This window comes from Eutrema salsugineum, unplaced genomic scaffold (assembly GCF_000478725.1).
Source record: "Eutrema salsugineum unplaced genomic scaffold, Eutsalg1_0 scaffold_7, whole genome shotgun sequence".
NCBI lineage: Eukaryota > Viridiplantae > Streptophyta > Magnoliopsida > Brassicales > Brassicaceae > Eutrema > Eutrema salsugineum.
The window spans coordinates 1,620,711-1,635,202 of NW_006256486.1; the positions used below are offsets into that span (position 1 = coordinate 1,620,711).

The 14,492-nt window shown below is 33.0% G+C and overlaps 2 protein-coding genes across 8 annotated transcripts; both read right to left on the bottom strand.

The window, feature by feature from the left end:
* Positions 1-2,220: 2,220 nt before the first annotated feature.
* On the bottom strand, positions 2,221-7,217 carry LOC18011154 (TSK-associating protein 1). Of its 7 annotated transcripts, XM_024150167.1 has the most exons (26): positions 7,003-7,216; positions 6,857-6,911; positions 6,732-6,773; positions 6,508-6,629; positions 6,328-6,397; positions 6,080-6,151; positions 5,935-5,982; positions 5,766-5,831; positions 5,641-5,688; positions 5,472-5,540; positions 5,339-5,386; positions 5,155-5,223; positions 5,033-5,080; positions 4,862-4,930; positions 4,727-4,774; positions 4,575-4,634; positions 4,452-4,499; positions 4,310-4,372; positions 4,166-4,213; positions 4,011-4,079; positions 3,885-3,932; positions 3,733-3,795; positions 3,602-3,649; positions 3,475-3,516; positions 3,224-3,390; positions 2,221-3,124 (listed from the first exon to the last, which is right to left on the bottom strand). In XM_024150167.1, the coding sequence occupies exons 1-26, from the start codon at positions 7,090-7,092 to the stop codon at positions 2,417-2,419; spliced, it is 2,328 nt and encodes a 775-aa protein (XP_024005935.1). In that variant the 5' UTR covers positions 7,093-7,216; the 3' UTR covers positions 2,221-2,416. The 7 variants fall into 7 exon arrangements, with proteins under 7 accessions (XP_024005935.1, XP_024005936.1, XP_024005938.1 ...); XM_024150168.1 differs by lacking the exons at positions 4,166-4,213; positions 4,310-4,372; XM_024150170.1 differs by lacking the exons at positions 3,885-3,932; positions 4,011-4,079.
* Positions 7,218-10,250: 3,033 nt separating this feature from the next.
* LOC18011163 (beta-D-glucopyranosyl abscisate beta-glucosidase) lies at positions 10,251-13,442 on the bottom strand. The gene is made up of 13 exons (XM_006392861.2): positions 13,168-13,442; positions 12,999-13,068; positions 12,839-12,894; positions 12,680-12,755; positions 12,482-12,559; positions 12,297-12,384; positions 11,925-12,189; positions 11,657-11,766; positions 11,324-11,541; positions 11,189-11,223; positions 10,987-11,089; positions 10,768-10,879; positions 10,251-10,668 (listed from the first exon to the last, which is right to left on the bottom strand). The coding sequence occupies exons 1-13, from the start codon at positions 13,339-13,341 to the stop codon at positions 10,461-10,463; spliced, it is 1,593 nt and encodes a 530-aa protein (XP_006392923.1). The 5' UTR covers positions 13,342-13,442; the 3' UTR covers positions 10,251-10,460.
* Positions 13,443-14,492: the final 1,050 nt, after the last annotated feature.

Genomic DNA, 14,492 nt, shown 5'->3' on the forward strand with positions numbered 1-14,492 from the left:
GGTTATGAAAAGCCCCAAAAAAATTAAGATTCCTAAATGATAACAGGCCAATGAAGTAATTCGCTCTGCACTAGAAAAGAGAGCTACTCCATAAGTGAACCATTGCCATAACAAATCCGTAAACGCCTTCTGTTATATCTGAACGAAGATGACTGTGTGGCCACATTGAAAAATCTATTGTTTCTCTTTTTCCATAGGTGTGTTTTTTTTTTCAAGGATTTTTTCGGAAAATATGTCGTGATACCATTGTGAAATAAGGAAAATGTGACAAAATTATTTGTTAGTTATTTTGTGTTGACTACCACAGGAGAAGAGGGAAAGAAAACGTGTCCAAATAAAAAAAAAAACTATCTTGTTTTTAAAGATGTAACTAAAAATTTGGTGGGACAAGAACTCTTATTCGAGGCACGGGGGCTTGGATTTCCATAGACACATATGTTGTCCTTTTCATGAATTAAAACTTTGGTCGGTAATAGTTCTCAACGCTGTCAAATTTTTTTTTTTTTCTAAAGTTATAATTCGGAACAGATTTTTGAGCTTCGTCGGATGGTAAAGTGTGTCTATCGGAAAGGGACGTTAGTGATGCTGGATTGACCGTGAATGTAGGGTAAATTTAGGAGAGCAAACCAAATTTAGCTCTTCCCTTGACGCGGTCCTTCGGCTGCTCCGTTCATAATTATGTCCTTCATCTTTTGTATCCAAACTCACGTACTCAATATGACAAAACACACATCTAATGCTGCATTTAGATGTAACACGAACATGCCCTAACAAAATACTAAGAAACTAGAATCCATATTATGCAATGTTTTGGATATTCTGAGATCGTAGACTTTGATTTAAACATTTTCACAAAAAAAAATTGCTAAATAACCGCTAGACTAAACGCGCAAATTGACTTTTTGTGTGAAACCTAAATCGAATTAACCATACTTTTCGTTACTCTCTTCTTCCATTCCTTATGTAACTATTGATAAGCCAGTAGGCCCAGTACTCCACATTGCTAGCTCCTTTAGAATGTAGATACGGTCCTCTTTTTGTTAAAGATCCGGCAAAGCAAAGAAATAGTGGATTTGCTGCGAAATTCTATCAAGATTGTTAAGAAGCAGTGAGATTAATATAACAACCGAATTCTAACGACAGGCCTTGGTTCAGAGGTTGCGCTGCACTTTGCCATTAGACTCCTGGATTTCATAAGATCAAGCTAGCTGCAGCTCTAGGAATGTATAGTCTGTCGCCGCCAAATAGGTATAATCACTATTTTCAAAACTTAATTATTGATAATCAACTAATTACTTTTGTGACCATTGCAGAAATTTGTTGGATGACATGTCAGATGAAGCTGTGGAACGAGCAGCATGGCTTCAATCTTTCTTGGAGGTAACTTGTAGTTTATTTTGATGTTTTTTTTGGTAATAGACATAAAAATAACCATATTTGGTTTGCTTTATCACAGGCCGATAGGTCGAAAACTCTCCATTTAGTTATAAGAGTGCAAAAAATGATCGGTCCTCTCTTTCACTCGTCGGATTTAGAAAGACCAAGTTGAAAATGTTTGAGAGGTATATGTCAAAACAATTAAATTACCATTCTTTTTTGTCAGTTTGTTTTCTTTCTCTGAATTATTTAGGTTTATGTCTCTGCAGAACTCCTAGTAGTACTACATATGGGAATACTTCCAGCTCGGTGCAGAATTGGCTCGCAAATACCCTTTCGTTGACCCACGTTTGGAATGAATCTGAAATTTTTTCTCGTATAAGTTTGAATGAAGCTTATGGAACTTTTCATGTACCACAACAAGCTTGATTGTAAACTTTTGCAGGATTTTACCTTTGCAGCTCTTGACCTGTCATTGTTCTTTTTTATTTTATTCGTCTTCTTTTACGAATGGTTTTGTAGTTCTCGTTTTGTCGATTGAAAATGAGAAAATTTATAGGTTAACAAAATCAAAAGTAGAGAGGAGATCATGTTTGTAAGTATCCAAGCAACTGCGAACGATTTCTCATTTGTTATTATAACTTCATTAAAAATAAAATATCAAAACTATCCTATCTTTATCTTATTGAGCTATAAAAAACACAAAATTATGTTGACTGTTTTTCCATTTTTTTTGTTAATAATAAGATACTTAATTAGTCAAAATCCATTTGATTCAGTAATAATATGTGTATGATTGATTGACTTCGTGAAAACTTACTAGAACTCGACTGACTTCACAAATATATTGAAAGCTTCTTTTATTAGAATTAATCAGCATAACATTATATGTTTCCAGAGAGAGCCCCTTCCTCTCTATCTCTCAACCTCTCTTTCTCCTGATATAACCAACACACAAACTCTGAAACAGAACATCAACACAAAATACAAAACAAGAACCAACAAGAGTTCTAGATTCGCTCTAAACACAACCAATTCTCTAAAGAGAACTAAGAAACTTAACCCATGTGATCTCTGCACTCTGTATCGCCTCTCTCGCAAATTCCTCAGCCGCTTGCTCGTCTTTCGCCTTCCTTACCTCTCCATGATACTCTTCGTAAGCCTCGGAAGCATCAACAAGAAGATGAGAAAGACCGTTCACAATCTCCTTAAACTTTACATCAACAGATTCTCTCTCTGCTTCAAGCTTCTTCAATAGTTTCTTGATCGCAAAGATTCTAACGTACAACGCGTCTCCCCTTTGAGCAAGCGTTTTAGCCGCCGAAAAATTAGCGTCCACGAAGGTTTGCTTCTCCGTGGCAGTTTCTTTGAGCATTTTAGCTCGTGTCTTTGTGATGTGGACTCGCTTAGAAGCTTCAAGTCCTTCTTTTATGACATTTCTGTATTTAGCTAACCTAGAAATGTAACTGATTGGCGCTGAGCTTAGCTCTTCGAAACTTGCTGCCATAACGAGAATCTCTTCAAAATCTTGACGTGTCACAAGCTGACGAGCGGTTAAGCCACGAAGCTCTTTCAGTTTAGCCCTAAGGCTCTCTACAGTCTCTGAAGTAGCTGATGATTCGCTTGTGGAAGAAGAAGATGAAGATGAAGTGAGAGCTCTGTGTGCATAATGAGATTCCTTTTCTTTCCTGTGATTCTCAACTATTTGAGTCAAAGACTTAGTGAGACTAGAAGAAGTCTCTGTTCCCTGCCCAACAAAAAAAAAAAGAATATGTAGAAATTAGACTTTTGAGATTGTGATTGTAATTCTTTTCTTGTTACTCAAGAAAAGGTCAAAATACAAAACCTGGGTTGCAGATTCTTCAGAGAGGATCTCGTCTATGCTATATTTTTCTGATATAGCGATTGAAGCGTCTTCTTCTTGCTTAAAACCAGAACTGTCTTGATTAAAACAGCCACATACACCTGACTGTCCTAATCCAAGAATCTCTGATGTACTCTGTTTCTTTGCAGCTGTGAGAACAAGAACTGTCTTAGAAAGTAGTCTCAGACAGTGAGTGAAACAGAAGAATTAAAAGAGTTTTGGTTTTGTCTTACATTCTTCTTTATTAGCATTTGCACTAAAGCCACTTTGCGCTTCTGCAGAACAAGAAGCTGGAATCAGACAATGTCAAATGATACTTATTTGCCTAGAAGAGAGATTACTAATAGAATCTTGAAGTACCTTCGAATTCGCGCTCCATCTCTTCCAACATTATCTTTCTCTTAGCAGCTGAAACAAAAATTCACAGAAGAAAGATTTCACAATTTGCAAGAGAAGGTTGTAAAGAGAAGAAAAGGGATCAGAGAGTTTACATTGTTCTTCAATGTGTTTGGAATCATCAATTTGTTGTATCTGTTTAAGACCTCCAATAGCAGCTGCAAGTAGAGATTAAACAGGTTCAAGATTTCCTCTAAAGCTTAAGAGCTATAATAATTTAGACAGACATTGGTACGTTGAGAGATACCTTCAAATTCACGTTCAATCTCTTCAAGCATACTCTTTCTCTTTGCAGCTGTAACAAGAGCTAAATAAATCTAATCTCTGAATACTGTAGTAAAGAAAAGGAATCAGGTTTTTTTAGTTTTCTTACATTGTTCTTCATTATCATTGACTTCAGTGAAATCATTAACCTTTAGTTTTGTAAGACCTTTTGTAGCAGCTACAAATGTAAGAGAGAAACTGAGATCTTAGGATAAAAAATAGAAAATTTAAAAACAGAGGTAAATAAATGGTGAGTGAAGATACCTTCAAATTCACGTTCCATCTCTTCCATCATACTGTCTCTCTCTGCAGCTGGCATAAAGACATAAAATAGGCATTGTCTTAGAATAGTACTGGAGGAGAAAGAAAAAAGAGTTGAAAAAATTGCAGAAAGAGCAAGCTATTTACATTGTTCATCATCAGCACTGCCCTCAGTGAGATCATTTAGTTGTTTAAGATCACTCGTAGCAGCTGCAAGTAGACACAGATAGACACAATCTTAGAATAACATTCTTCATGTTTGGTTCTATTGCATTTTCTAATAAGATACCTTCAAATTCACGTTCAATTTCTTCCAGCATACTTTGCCTCTGTGCATCTGTAACAAGACATCAAAGCTTGTCTCAGATTACTATAGGGATTCAAAAGCAGATCAGAGTAAAGAGTGTTTTACTTTGTTCTGTAGAGTCAGTGGAATGATCAACTTGAAGTTGCTTAAGGCTATCTGTAGCAGCTGAAAGTGATAAATGAAGAGGCAAGACTCAGATAATACTCAGAGCTGTGATATGAACTAATTAAGACCAGAAAATGTTATGTGGATGATACCTTGGAAATCACGTTCGATTTCTTCTAACATACGTTGTCTCTTTGCAACTGTTTTACAGCAAGATCAATCTAATTCAGAAAACCATATGCAGGAAAAGGCAATAGATAAATACGAGTGGACAAAAGCTGTTATACCTTGTTCATCTTCAAACTTTTCCCCGGTTAAATCACTAGCCTTGAGATGTTCAAGACCTTTTGTAGCAGCTATGAGAAACAGAACACAGGAACATATACTTAAGTAACATGCAAGTTTCTTGGCGAAACACAAAACCTTTTTGAATTAGTTAGTGGTGTGGTTTAAAGTACCTTCGAATTCCCGTTCGATCTCTTCAAGCATACTTAGTCTCTTTGCAGCTGTAACAAGACATAGAAGCAGCTTCAGAGACAATGGATAAGAGAAAACCAAAAGATATATCCTGAGACTTTACATTGTTCTTCATCATTCTTGCTTCCGGTGGAATCAGAAACCTTTAGTTCTTCAAGACCTTCAATAGCAGCTGCAAGTAGGAGATTCAAACGAGAAAACACACAAACAAACTCTTAGATCATTACTCATATTTTGGCATTCTTCTCGTAAATTAATGAAACTTAGGAACAAAAAGTAATGGTGACCTTCAAACTCGCGTTCGATAGCATCCAGCATACTTTTTCTTTTTGCAGCTGTAAGAAAGACACAAAACCATTTACAAAATGCTAAAGAAAAGAAAAAGGATCAGAGAAATCTGTGAGGGAAGAGGTTTATTACATTGTTCCTCGTCATCTTTGTCACCGGTGAAGTCATTAACCTTTAGTTGCTCAAGATCTTTTGTAGCGACTACCATATAGACATGAAACAGAAGACAAAACAGACTCTTAGATTCCAAAACAGAGGAATTATTTGAAGACATGTCTCAAAGGTTATGTGGAGAATATACTGTCAAACTCTCGTTCGATCTCTTCCAGCAAACTCTGTCTCTTTGCAGCTGTATCAAAACACGAAACCTCCCTCAGTGAAGGAAACAATGGAGTCACAAAAATGTAAGAAAGTAAGTTTTTTTACCTTGCTCTTCATAGTTTCCTTCGCTTAATTCATCAGTCTTTAGTTGTTTCAAACTAGTTGAAGCAGCTGCAAGTAAAGAGAAGCAAAAGAAGACAGACTATCAAACTTTATTATAAGGGAAGCTCTTAGAAACTAACTAAAAGCTGTAGATAGAATCTCTGAAACATACCTTCAAAATCTCGTTCCATGTCTTCCAACATTTTCTGTCTCTGAGCAGCTGAAACAAGACACATATCAACTGCCTCAGCAAAAGAAAGAACTCTTGGAAAGATTCATAAAATTGTTTAAAAGAGAGATTGCAGATTGCTTCTTACATAATTGATCATCATTCTTTGATTCAGCCTTGACAACATCAGATCCAGCTTGGTTTAGACCATTGAGGTGAGCTGCAATTTATCAAGATAGACAATAAACACAAACACTATACTTAACACCAAATTCTGGTTAATCCTGGATTGAAAACAAAAAATATTGACTTTGGATCATTAAAAGGCCTCTTGATTCAACCTGTAACCTATGCGCACAATCACTAGGAAAAAGAGAGACTAAGATCTTAAGATACCTTCAAATTCAAGTTCGATTTGATCCAAGAGACTCGAACGTTTAACACTTTCATCACTAACAGCTCCAACCTAAATAACACAAAATAAGCCAAAAAGCACCTTAATTCTACAATGAACTAACTTTGCAGAAATCTCTTAGGCAGATTCATCATAATCAAACTCTAAATCTGAATCCTAACCTGGGTTGAGTTATCAACTGAATCACTGTAAGTACCGTCAGATTCATCTGACAGAGACAGAGAAATAGTGTTCTTATCAGTCACTGTAGTGTTCTTCTGGTTCTCACTCTGTATCTTTGTAGCTGAAAACACACACAAACACAAACACAGAAGCTTTCACAAAGAAGAAAACAGAATGAAGAAAAGAAACAAGAAACAGAAACAGAAACAGAGAGAGATCTTACACTGATCTTCATCTTCCTCGCCTTGAAGAGCATTGACACTAGCTGCAATTTAAGAAAGATTAAAAAAATCAATCCAAGAAAGAAAAAAAGAGGGAAAATATGGATGATTATGGGTATTTACTTACCTTGGTATTCACGTTCGATTAGATCCAAATTACTCAACCTAGTAGTGCCATCATCCTGAAAAAAATTCAAATGCATCAATTCATTTTGCTTTTTAAGGTTGAAAGAAAAAAAGAATTATACACTCTTTTTTTGTGTGTGTGTTTACCTGAGAAGAAACCTCATGAAAGCTTGAAAGAACAAGACACAGAGACAAACCCAGAGCAAGAAAATTCATTCTCATGGCAGATATTTCCATTACAAGAGCGGACGACACAATCACACAATCTTTAAGCTTGAAGAAGCATCAAGTGGCTGTGGAAACGTTTTTAAAACAAAACCGTTGTAACTAACTCAAACGTGGGTTTCATTTTTTTTTTATCTCATGGGTCTTCTGGAGAACTCATAGTTTCCTAGTGTGTGTAGTAAAAGTTAAACAGATGAGAAATCTCTTCTTCTTCTTTTTTTTTTTAATTTCATTTTAGTAAAAGTGACATTTTTAACAAATAATATCATACTATTATTGAATATGATATTATTTTCTTAATTAAATAAAAACGATAACCAATAGGTAACTCAGTGGGAGTGTAATTCCCTTCTATATATTCCCCAATTCTATATCAATCGCTTTTGAACTTTTTTTCTGACTCTAATAAGTGAATAATTTACACTTAACTTTTTCCGGTAACCAAAAAAGTAGCTTATCCAATCGTGTCTTTAGATGTGATGAAACTTTATTGTGAATGCAGGGTTCTAATGTGTCCTCGCTTTCAAGAGCGGACAACTATAGTTACTTATACTGTTATACTGAATCACTGATAGAAGATCGTTTCAACGTGGAACATGTGTATGTAATCAGTGGCGGAGGCAGAAAAATTATTGACATGACTCATAATATAAAAAATTGTATAACGCAAGCTCGTTTTCACAATTTCATTGCAAAAAATTATTTTTCGACGGTTGCGGTCGCAACAAAAGGAATCAAACATACCTTCAATCTTGAATGTTTTTTCGGTTTGCTGGATCATATGGTAAATCATCCAATTCAATATTAGATGGTGAAGATTTTTTTTTTCAGAAACTGTTTCATTATATTTGACTTTTGAATATTTTTTTGCTTTGCTGAATTTATATTAGATAATAGAGATTTTTTTTTATAAACTGTTCTATTATGTTTGATAGTACACTACACCAAAAAAAAACGTTAATTCTAATTTAATATTTAAAAAATTGTGTGTTATAATCACAAGCATAGATAGTTGGTGTCTGCCACATTTTAAAGAATAAAAATAAAAGTAAAGTTTCATGTGAATTATTTAAAATTTATATTTTGTTGATCAATATATAATTTCCTTTTTTCTAAAAAAAACATTAATGTGCAGCTTCTTTTCTAGGTTATATTAGTTTTGGAAAAAGTCCACAATTTATAAATTAATATTTTAAGATGAATTCTTATTTATAGTTTAACAACTCCTTCTAAAATGTTACAATTTATCGATGTGGGATAAAATTATAGTGCTACAGCATAATTTTTTTTTTAATTCCACCTAGGTTGTCGATGTAGGATAAAATTATAGTGCTATAACATAATTTTTTTTTTAACTCCACCTGGGTCAGCTGACCCACGTAATTGTAGGATGCCTCCGCCACTGATGTAATACTTGTGTGTGTGTTACTAGTACGTACATGAATGAGAACGCGTGGAAGCATCATGATCTCAATTAATAATCGATTCTGTTTTTATCCGCGACATCATTAAATAGTTAAAATTTAAGAATGTGAGTATTCAGTAACTAGGAAGAAGTTTTTTTTTTTTTTTGAGAAAAGGCTTAACTAGGAGGAAGTTATTGGTACCTAATTCTTAGATGTAATTAGAATTTTTTTGATGAATTCTTATATATGAAAGAAATTCTAATTCTATACAAAATCTCTTATTGTTATTATCTTATTAAGTTTATTATTAATTCTATAAATCTATTAAAACTTAGTGTTGTTAAAAATATTTAACTATACTTTTGTTCATGATACACAACATCGTATCCATTTGATTTTTAAAATGATTACAACTAAACCAAACAATTCTTTGACGGAATTTAGTTTTGATAAATTTAATAGATATTTTAACTTTTCAAATCAATCAATTTCATTGGAATTACACTCCCATTGAGTTTTAACCCCCTTCCTCCTAAGTAACTGTTATACATTTTTTTTTGGTAAAAAGTAACTGTTATACATGTCAATGAAAATGGTGGTATATAAAAAAAACTGTAGAAGTGAACGTTTCCAACCAAATAAATTAGTGATCAAAGAAGTTTTAAAGTGTTTATTCTTGTGATTTAGACATTATAGAATGTGATTGTTGTGTTTGTCAGCGGCATGATCATTTTAGAACTTGGCCCACTACTAATCAGATCTGACAAAAAATAATAACAATAATTGAGTTCTCCCCACTAGTCCGAAAAGAAAAGTCATAGAGGTCATTTGCCTTTTTAAGTGATTGCTTTATTTTGTGAAAACTCTTGTCAAAAAAGAGAGCTTTACATAATCCATATAACTTGTCAGTTTCTTATAACAAAAATAGGCTTTGATGGTACTCTCTCAAAAAAAAAAAAAAACTAGGAAAAATGATGTTTTATGGTTCTGGACCTCTGGTTTAACAATTACAAGCGTTAGAACTTTTTTCTAAATCAAATTTTTAAAAATTGCATAGCAAACTTTAGTAGATTTTTTTTGTAGACACCTTCTATTTTCAAGAGTTACTATGATCCAGTATTGTGCCTATGATCAAAGAGGCCCAAGGCAATTAAAAAAAAAAAGAGGTCTCTGTTTCTATAATCATCAATAATAACACAATACTATCTATAAAATAAGACAGACATATAAAAATCATAAAAAAGTTAAAAAAAGTTTCAAAAAACTTTTATAAAAGTTTTCTACAAATTTTTTGAATATGCTCTTTAAACATTTGATGTTGATCAAGTAGGTAAACCATGAAATTTTAATCTTTTAATTTTGAAAAATATTTACAGATTTTAAATAAATATGCTACTAAATACAAACAGTTAATTGCTGGAAATAAGTTAATGAATTTTCTTGTCGAGAAAAAAAAAGATTAAAAAGATTGAAGGAAACAAGATAATGAACTCTTTATTTTAGAAAAGGGGAGATAATGTACTTTTTGCCAACTTTATATTTTATTTATAACGTAAGTTGATATGCTTTCAATAGTTCTTGAAAAAATATAACATCAGGGAACGAAATGAATACTGATAGTTGGTGGTTTTAGTTCTATCTCTTATCTATTCTTTTCGTTCAAACATTCTTGAGATTGAAAGTGTCATTTTAATGAAAACTAACAAATAAGACGACACCATTTGTTTTTTTTTTGTTTTTTGACGTAAGACGACACCATATATATATTTGCCTGTTGTAAACAACATTTTATTATTACGATCGAAGGAAACTACAAAAAGTCACAAAGTCTTGCTAACATCGGAGGAAACACATAGATGATAAAAAACGATAAACTTGATTGGTAGAACGCACAAACTGATATAAATCCTCAAGAACAAGCTTCTTGCAAGAATTTATTTATTTTCGAAGGATTCAAGATTTGGATTCTTGATCTTAGAGTTCTTCCCTCACTAACTTGGAAGTTGGAAATCCCGGCTTAAGGAAATCAGAATACCATTTGCCCGAAACTTTCTGGTGACGAGTCAAATTGTTTTGGAAATCGATATAGTAAAGCCCGAACCTAGCCTTGTATCCATCTTGCCACTCAAAGTTGTCCATCAAAGACCACACGTAATATCCCGTAACTTTCACCTTGTCATCGCTACAAAAATAAAAAAAAATCACGTTCATGCACATGAATTATTTATTTAATATAATGTTTTCAGTTAGTTGTCGGTTTAATTTGATTCTTTTTACTTACCAAATGGCCTCGTGCAAACTCAAGAGATGCCTTTGAAGATAATATTTCCTGTTGTGGTCATTTGTCCCAGTTTTTACGTCATTGTGAAGGTCTCCAAGGTCCTCTCCATATCCTTATTCAAAAACAAAAACATACAAGAAAATCCAAAATTTAACATTTTCAGATAAAATAAATCAACTTGAAATTGATAAAAATGAGTCTTGAGCATTTTTTTCCAACCATTCTCGGTGATCATAATTTCTGGGTCACCATAATTGTCCTTGATGTACTTCAAAAGTTTTCTCATTCCTCTTGAATAGACATCCAGTTTACCACCAGCAGGCTAATTAATAATAAAATATATCAATCAATACATTAAGTAATTATGTCTTAGGTAATAAAAAGAAAGGTAAGTGTTAGGAAAAAAAAAAGATTCAATTACCTTGCTACCAATTTTGTATCCATCGACAGTCTTGCCTGGTTAATTGAGCAACCAGCAACAATATTAATTATTATTATTTTTTGACGTCGATATCAATTTGATAATTTGATAACTTAGAAAAATTCGAATACTTACTTTCCCATTGAACAAGAGAATCCGTCGTCCAACTCGGGTTCTTAGAATTAGAGTCCTTTAGACCAGCTCCAAACATTGAGGTATAATAATTCATCCCTACAAAATCTGCAGAATTCTTTAGCTTTCTCTTTTCCGCTTCTGTGAATTTTGGCAATCTATGACCAACGCGATCCTTCATCGACTGTGGATAATCTCCGTAAGTTGTTGGATACAAATGCCTGTTTTTTTTTTCATATAAGATATTTCAGTGAGTTTATTTTGTTAAATATGTAAAAAAATTAGTAAGTTAATATTATAATTTACTACATTCTTGATTAGTGTAAATATTTTTACCATCCCAAGATGAAGTCAAGCACACGTTCAATGGGAGCTCCAACAGCCTCAAGGTCGGCTGGTTCGAACCAAGCTGGACTGTGGGCAATTCCAATTTTACCTCCAGCACACTACATGTAAATTTGAGTTGACCACAAAACAACTTTAAATTAAACAATATTATATAAAATTATAAATAGGTGAATAAATTTTGACAAAAAAAAAAGCTTTTAAAGTCATGTTTATAAAACTATTAAAAATAATAAGATAGAATGTATAATTAATAAACCTGTTTGCATTTTCTGAAGGCGTCAACGGCTTCAGCATGAGACAAGAGTAAATTGTGACTGACTTGATAAGCTTCAAATCCTGACCGTCCATCTTCACAGTGCTTTCCCCATTCTTCGATGTATGGTGAACAACGTCCCGGAGCTTTTTTCCCGACGTCGTAACCGGCACGACTAAACACCCATGGCTCATTGAATGTGATCCAATTTTTCACTTTGTGTCCATATTCTTGGAAAGTAAAGTTTGCATATTCCGCAAAATCTTGCCTATATTCATCAAAAATAACATATTATTATTGAGTTATTAAAAAAAAAAGTTATATATAAATTTTACCAAAAACCACAAAAATTATATACATGAAACAAAAACTTACACAATGCGGCCACTCAAGAAACCACCGTATTCATCTTCTAAGTCTTGAGGAGTATCCCAGTGAAAGACTGTTACTAGTGGAGTGATCTCTATATTTTCAAAGAAAACATATATAATTGTGAGTATATTAATTGATATAACATGATATTTTCATATTAATGCTGCTTTGGGGAATAAGAAAATTACTGTTTTTAAGAAGCTCATCGATGAGGTCGTGGTAGAATTTGACTCCTTGTTTGCTTATTCCCTTGGACATTCTTCCATCTGTCGTTTATTGCGTTTCCGCTTGTTATTTTCATATTTTTGCTAGCTATTATAATAATATTAATAGTAAAGATAACCATTAACATATTGATCAACATTAAAATAAAATAAAAAACCTACGGGGGAAAATTCTGGGCCACGCAATAGAAAGTCTAAAAGCATCAGTGTTGAGGTCTTTCATCAACTCGATATCTTCCTGTTAATATTCATTTTTAAGAATATTAATCATCAAAAAATCATTTAAATCAAAAGAAGATATAAAAAATGATAACTAATTACCTTGTAACGATGGTAGAAATCAACGGCAACATCAGCGTGATGGTTTTGACATCTATCTGTAATTGTTTTTCAAAGTTGTTCAAACAAAATATGTGTAAATAAAAAACATAACTATATCGATCGATAAATTGGAAAAAAAAATATATATATATCTACATACGTGGGTATTTCTTGGTGAAAGTGTCCCACATGCTTGGACCTCTGCAACCTTCATCAACAGCTCCTTCAACCTATTACAGCATAATAATAAAGGAAAAAAATTAGTAATCATAAAACGGGGGGAAAAATATATATTTTCTGAAAGAAAAAAAGAAATGTAAAAGATGGACCTGAAACGCTGCGGTTGCGGTTCCCCAGAGGAATCCTTCAGGGAAGCTGGCTCGGCTAAACGTATCAGCTTGACGGCAAACAGGATCTTGGGCTTTGGTCGGAGCTCCGACCAATGTTAGAACCAGAACTAACCCTAACAGTGACAGTAAAGGAACCCTCTCGAATCTCACCATTTTGTGTCTCTCTGTCTCTCTGTCTCTCTAGTTCTCTAGCTTTAGATATTGTTGAAGATGAAGTGAAGGCCGAGCTTATGATTATATACACAGAGTTGTGTTGTGTCAGTGTTATAGTGTGTGTGTAATTTGTGCTATCACTTTTCAGTATCATCACCACAAGTGCGTTTTTGATATTAAATTAAGTTAGGTTAGATTAAATTAAAATAAACACGTGATTCTTTATAGTCCGGAACCAAGTAGCAACCGTTATATTATTATTTACAAGCGCCAGCCAATAATATACATATTATAACGTATTTTTATTTGCTTACATGACTTTGTAATTTGACATACAATTTTTCATCAACGTTTCTATTTTAATCACGCGATGCTTTGTTTTACTTTTTTTTATAAGAGACTTTTTTGTTTAATTATAATTTCTAAGGATGTATAAAGGACTTGCATGTTTGCAACGAGCTTAAGGTTCTCTAGTGAGAAAAGTGGGTCTGAAATCTTTCACGTTGGAGTCTTGTGTATAAGACAGTATAACTTATAGAAATTATTTGCTATTTTTAACATTCGTTTTTAATTTTTACTAGTATGCATTAATATCGCCTGTTGTAACATGCAACTGCATTGTGAGTAAAAGTTAATGGTGAAGATGTTTTTATGATTCTGTCCCAAAATAAGCTGGTCAAGACCGTTGTGAAATAAGGAAAATGTGACAAAATTGTTTGTTCGTTAATAGTGTGTTAACCACCACAGGAGAAGAGGGAAAAAACGTGCCCAAGCAAAAACTCTACTTTCTTTTTAGTTATAAGGGCAATACAGTAATTTCAGTAGCTATTTTGTCCATCGTTAACTAAATTGAAAATTTAATTCATTTTGAAATGAATATTCATGAATGAGATAATATTATTACTAGTAATTAAAAAAGAAACGAAATAAATAGAGTTCTTTTTGTAATAAAGAGAGTTAAAATGATATAACTACTTAAAACAGTGATCTTTCATAAAAAAGTGATAGCAAAAAATGTACATATATATTGAATAAAGAAATATATAACTCTAATAACGATTATAAGCTGAGTTACATAGAGTTATGGTAAAAACGTGAATGTAGTAAATGCTCCTTTTAAAGATTATTTTTATTTAATTTATATATAATTT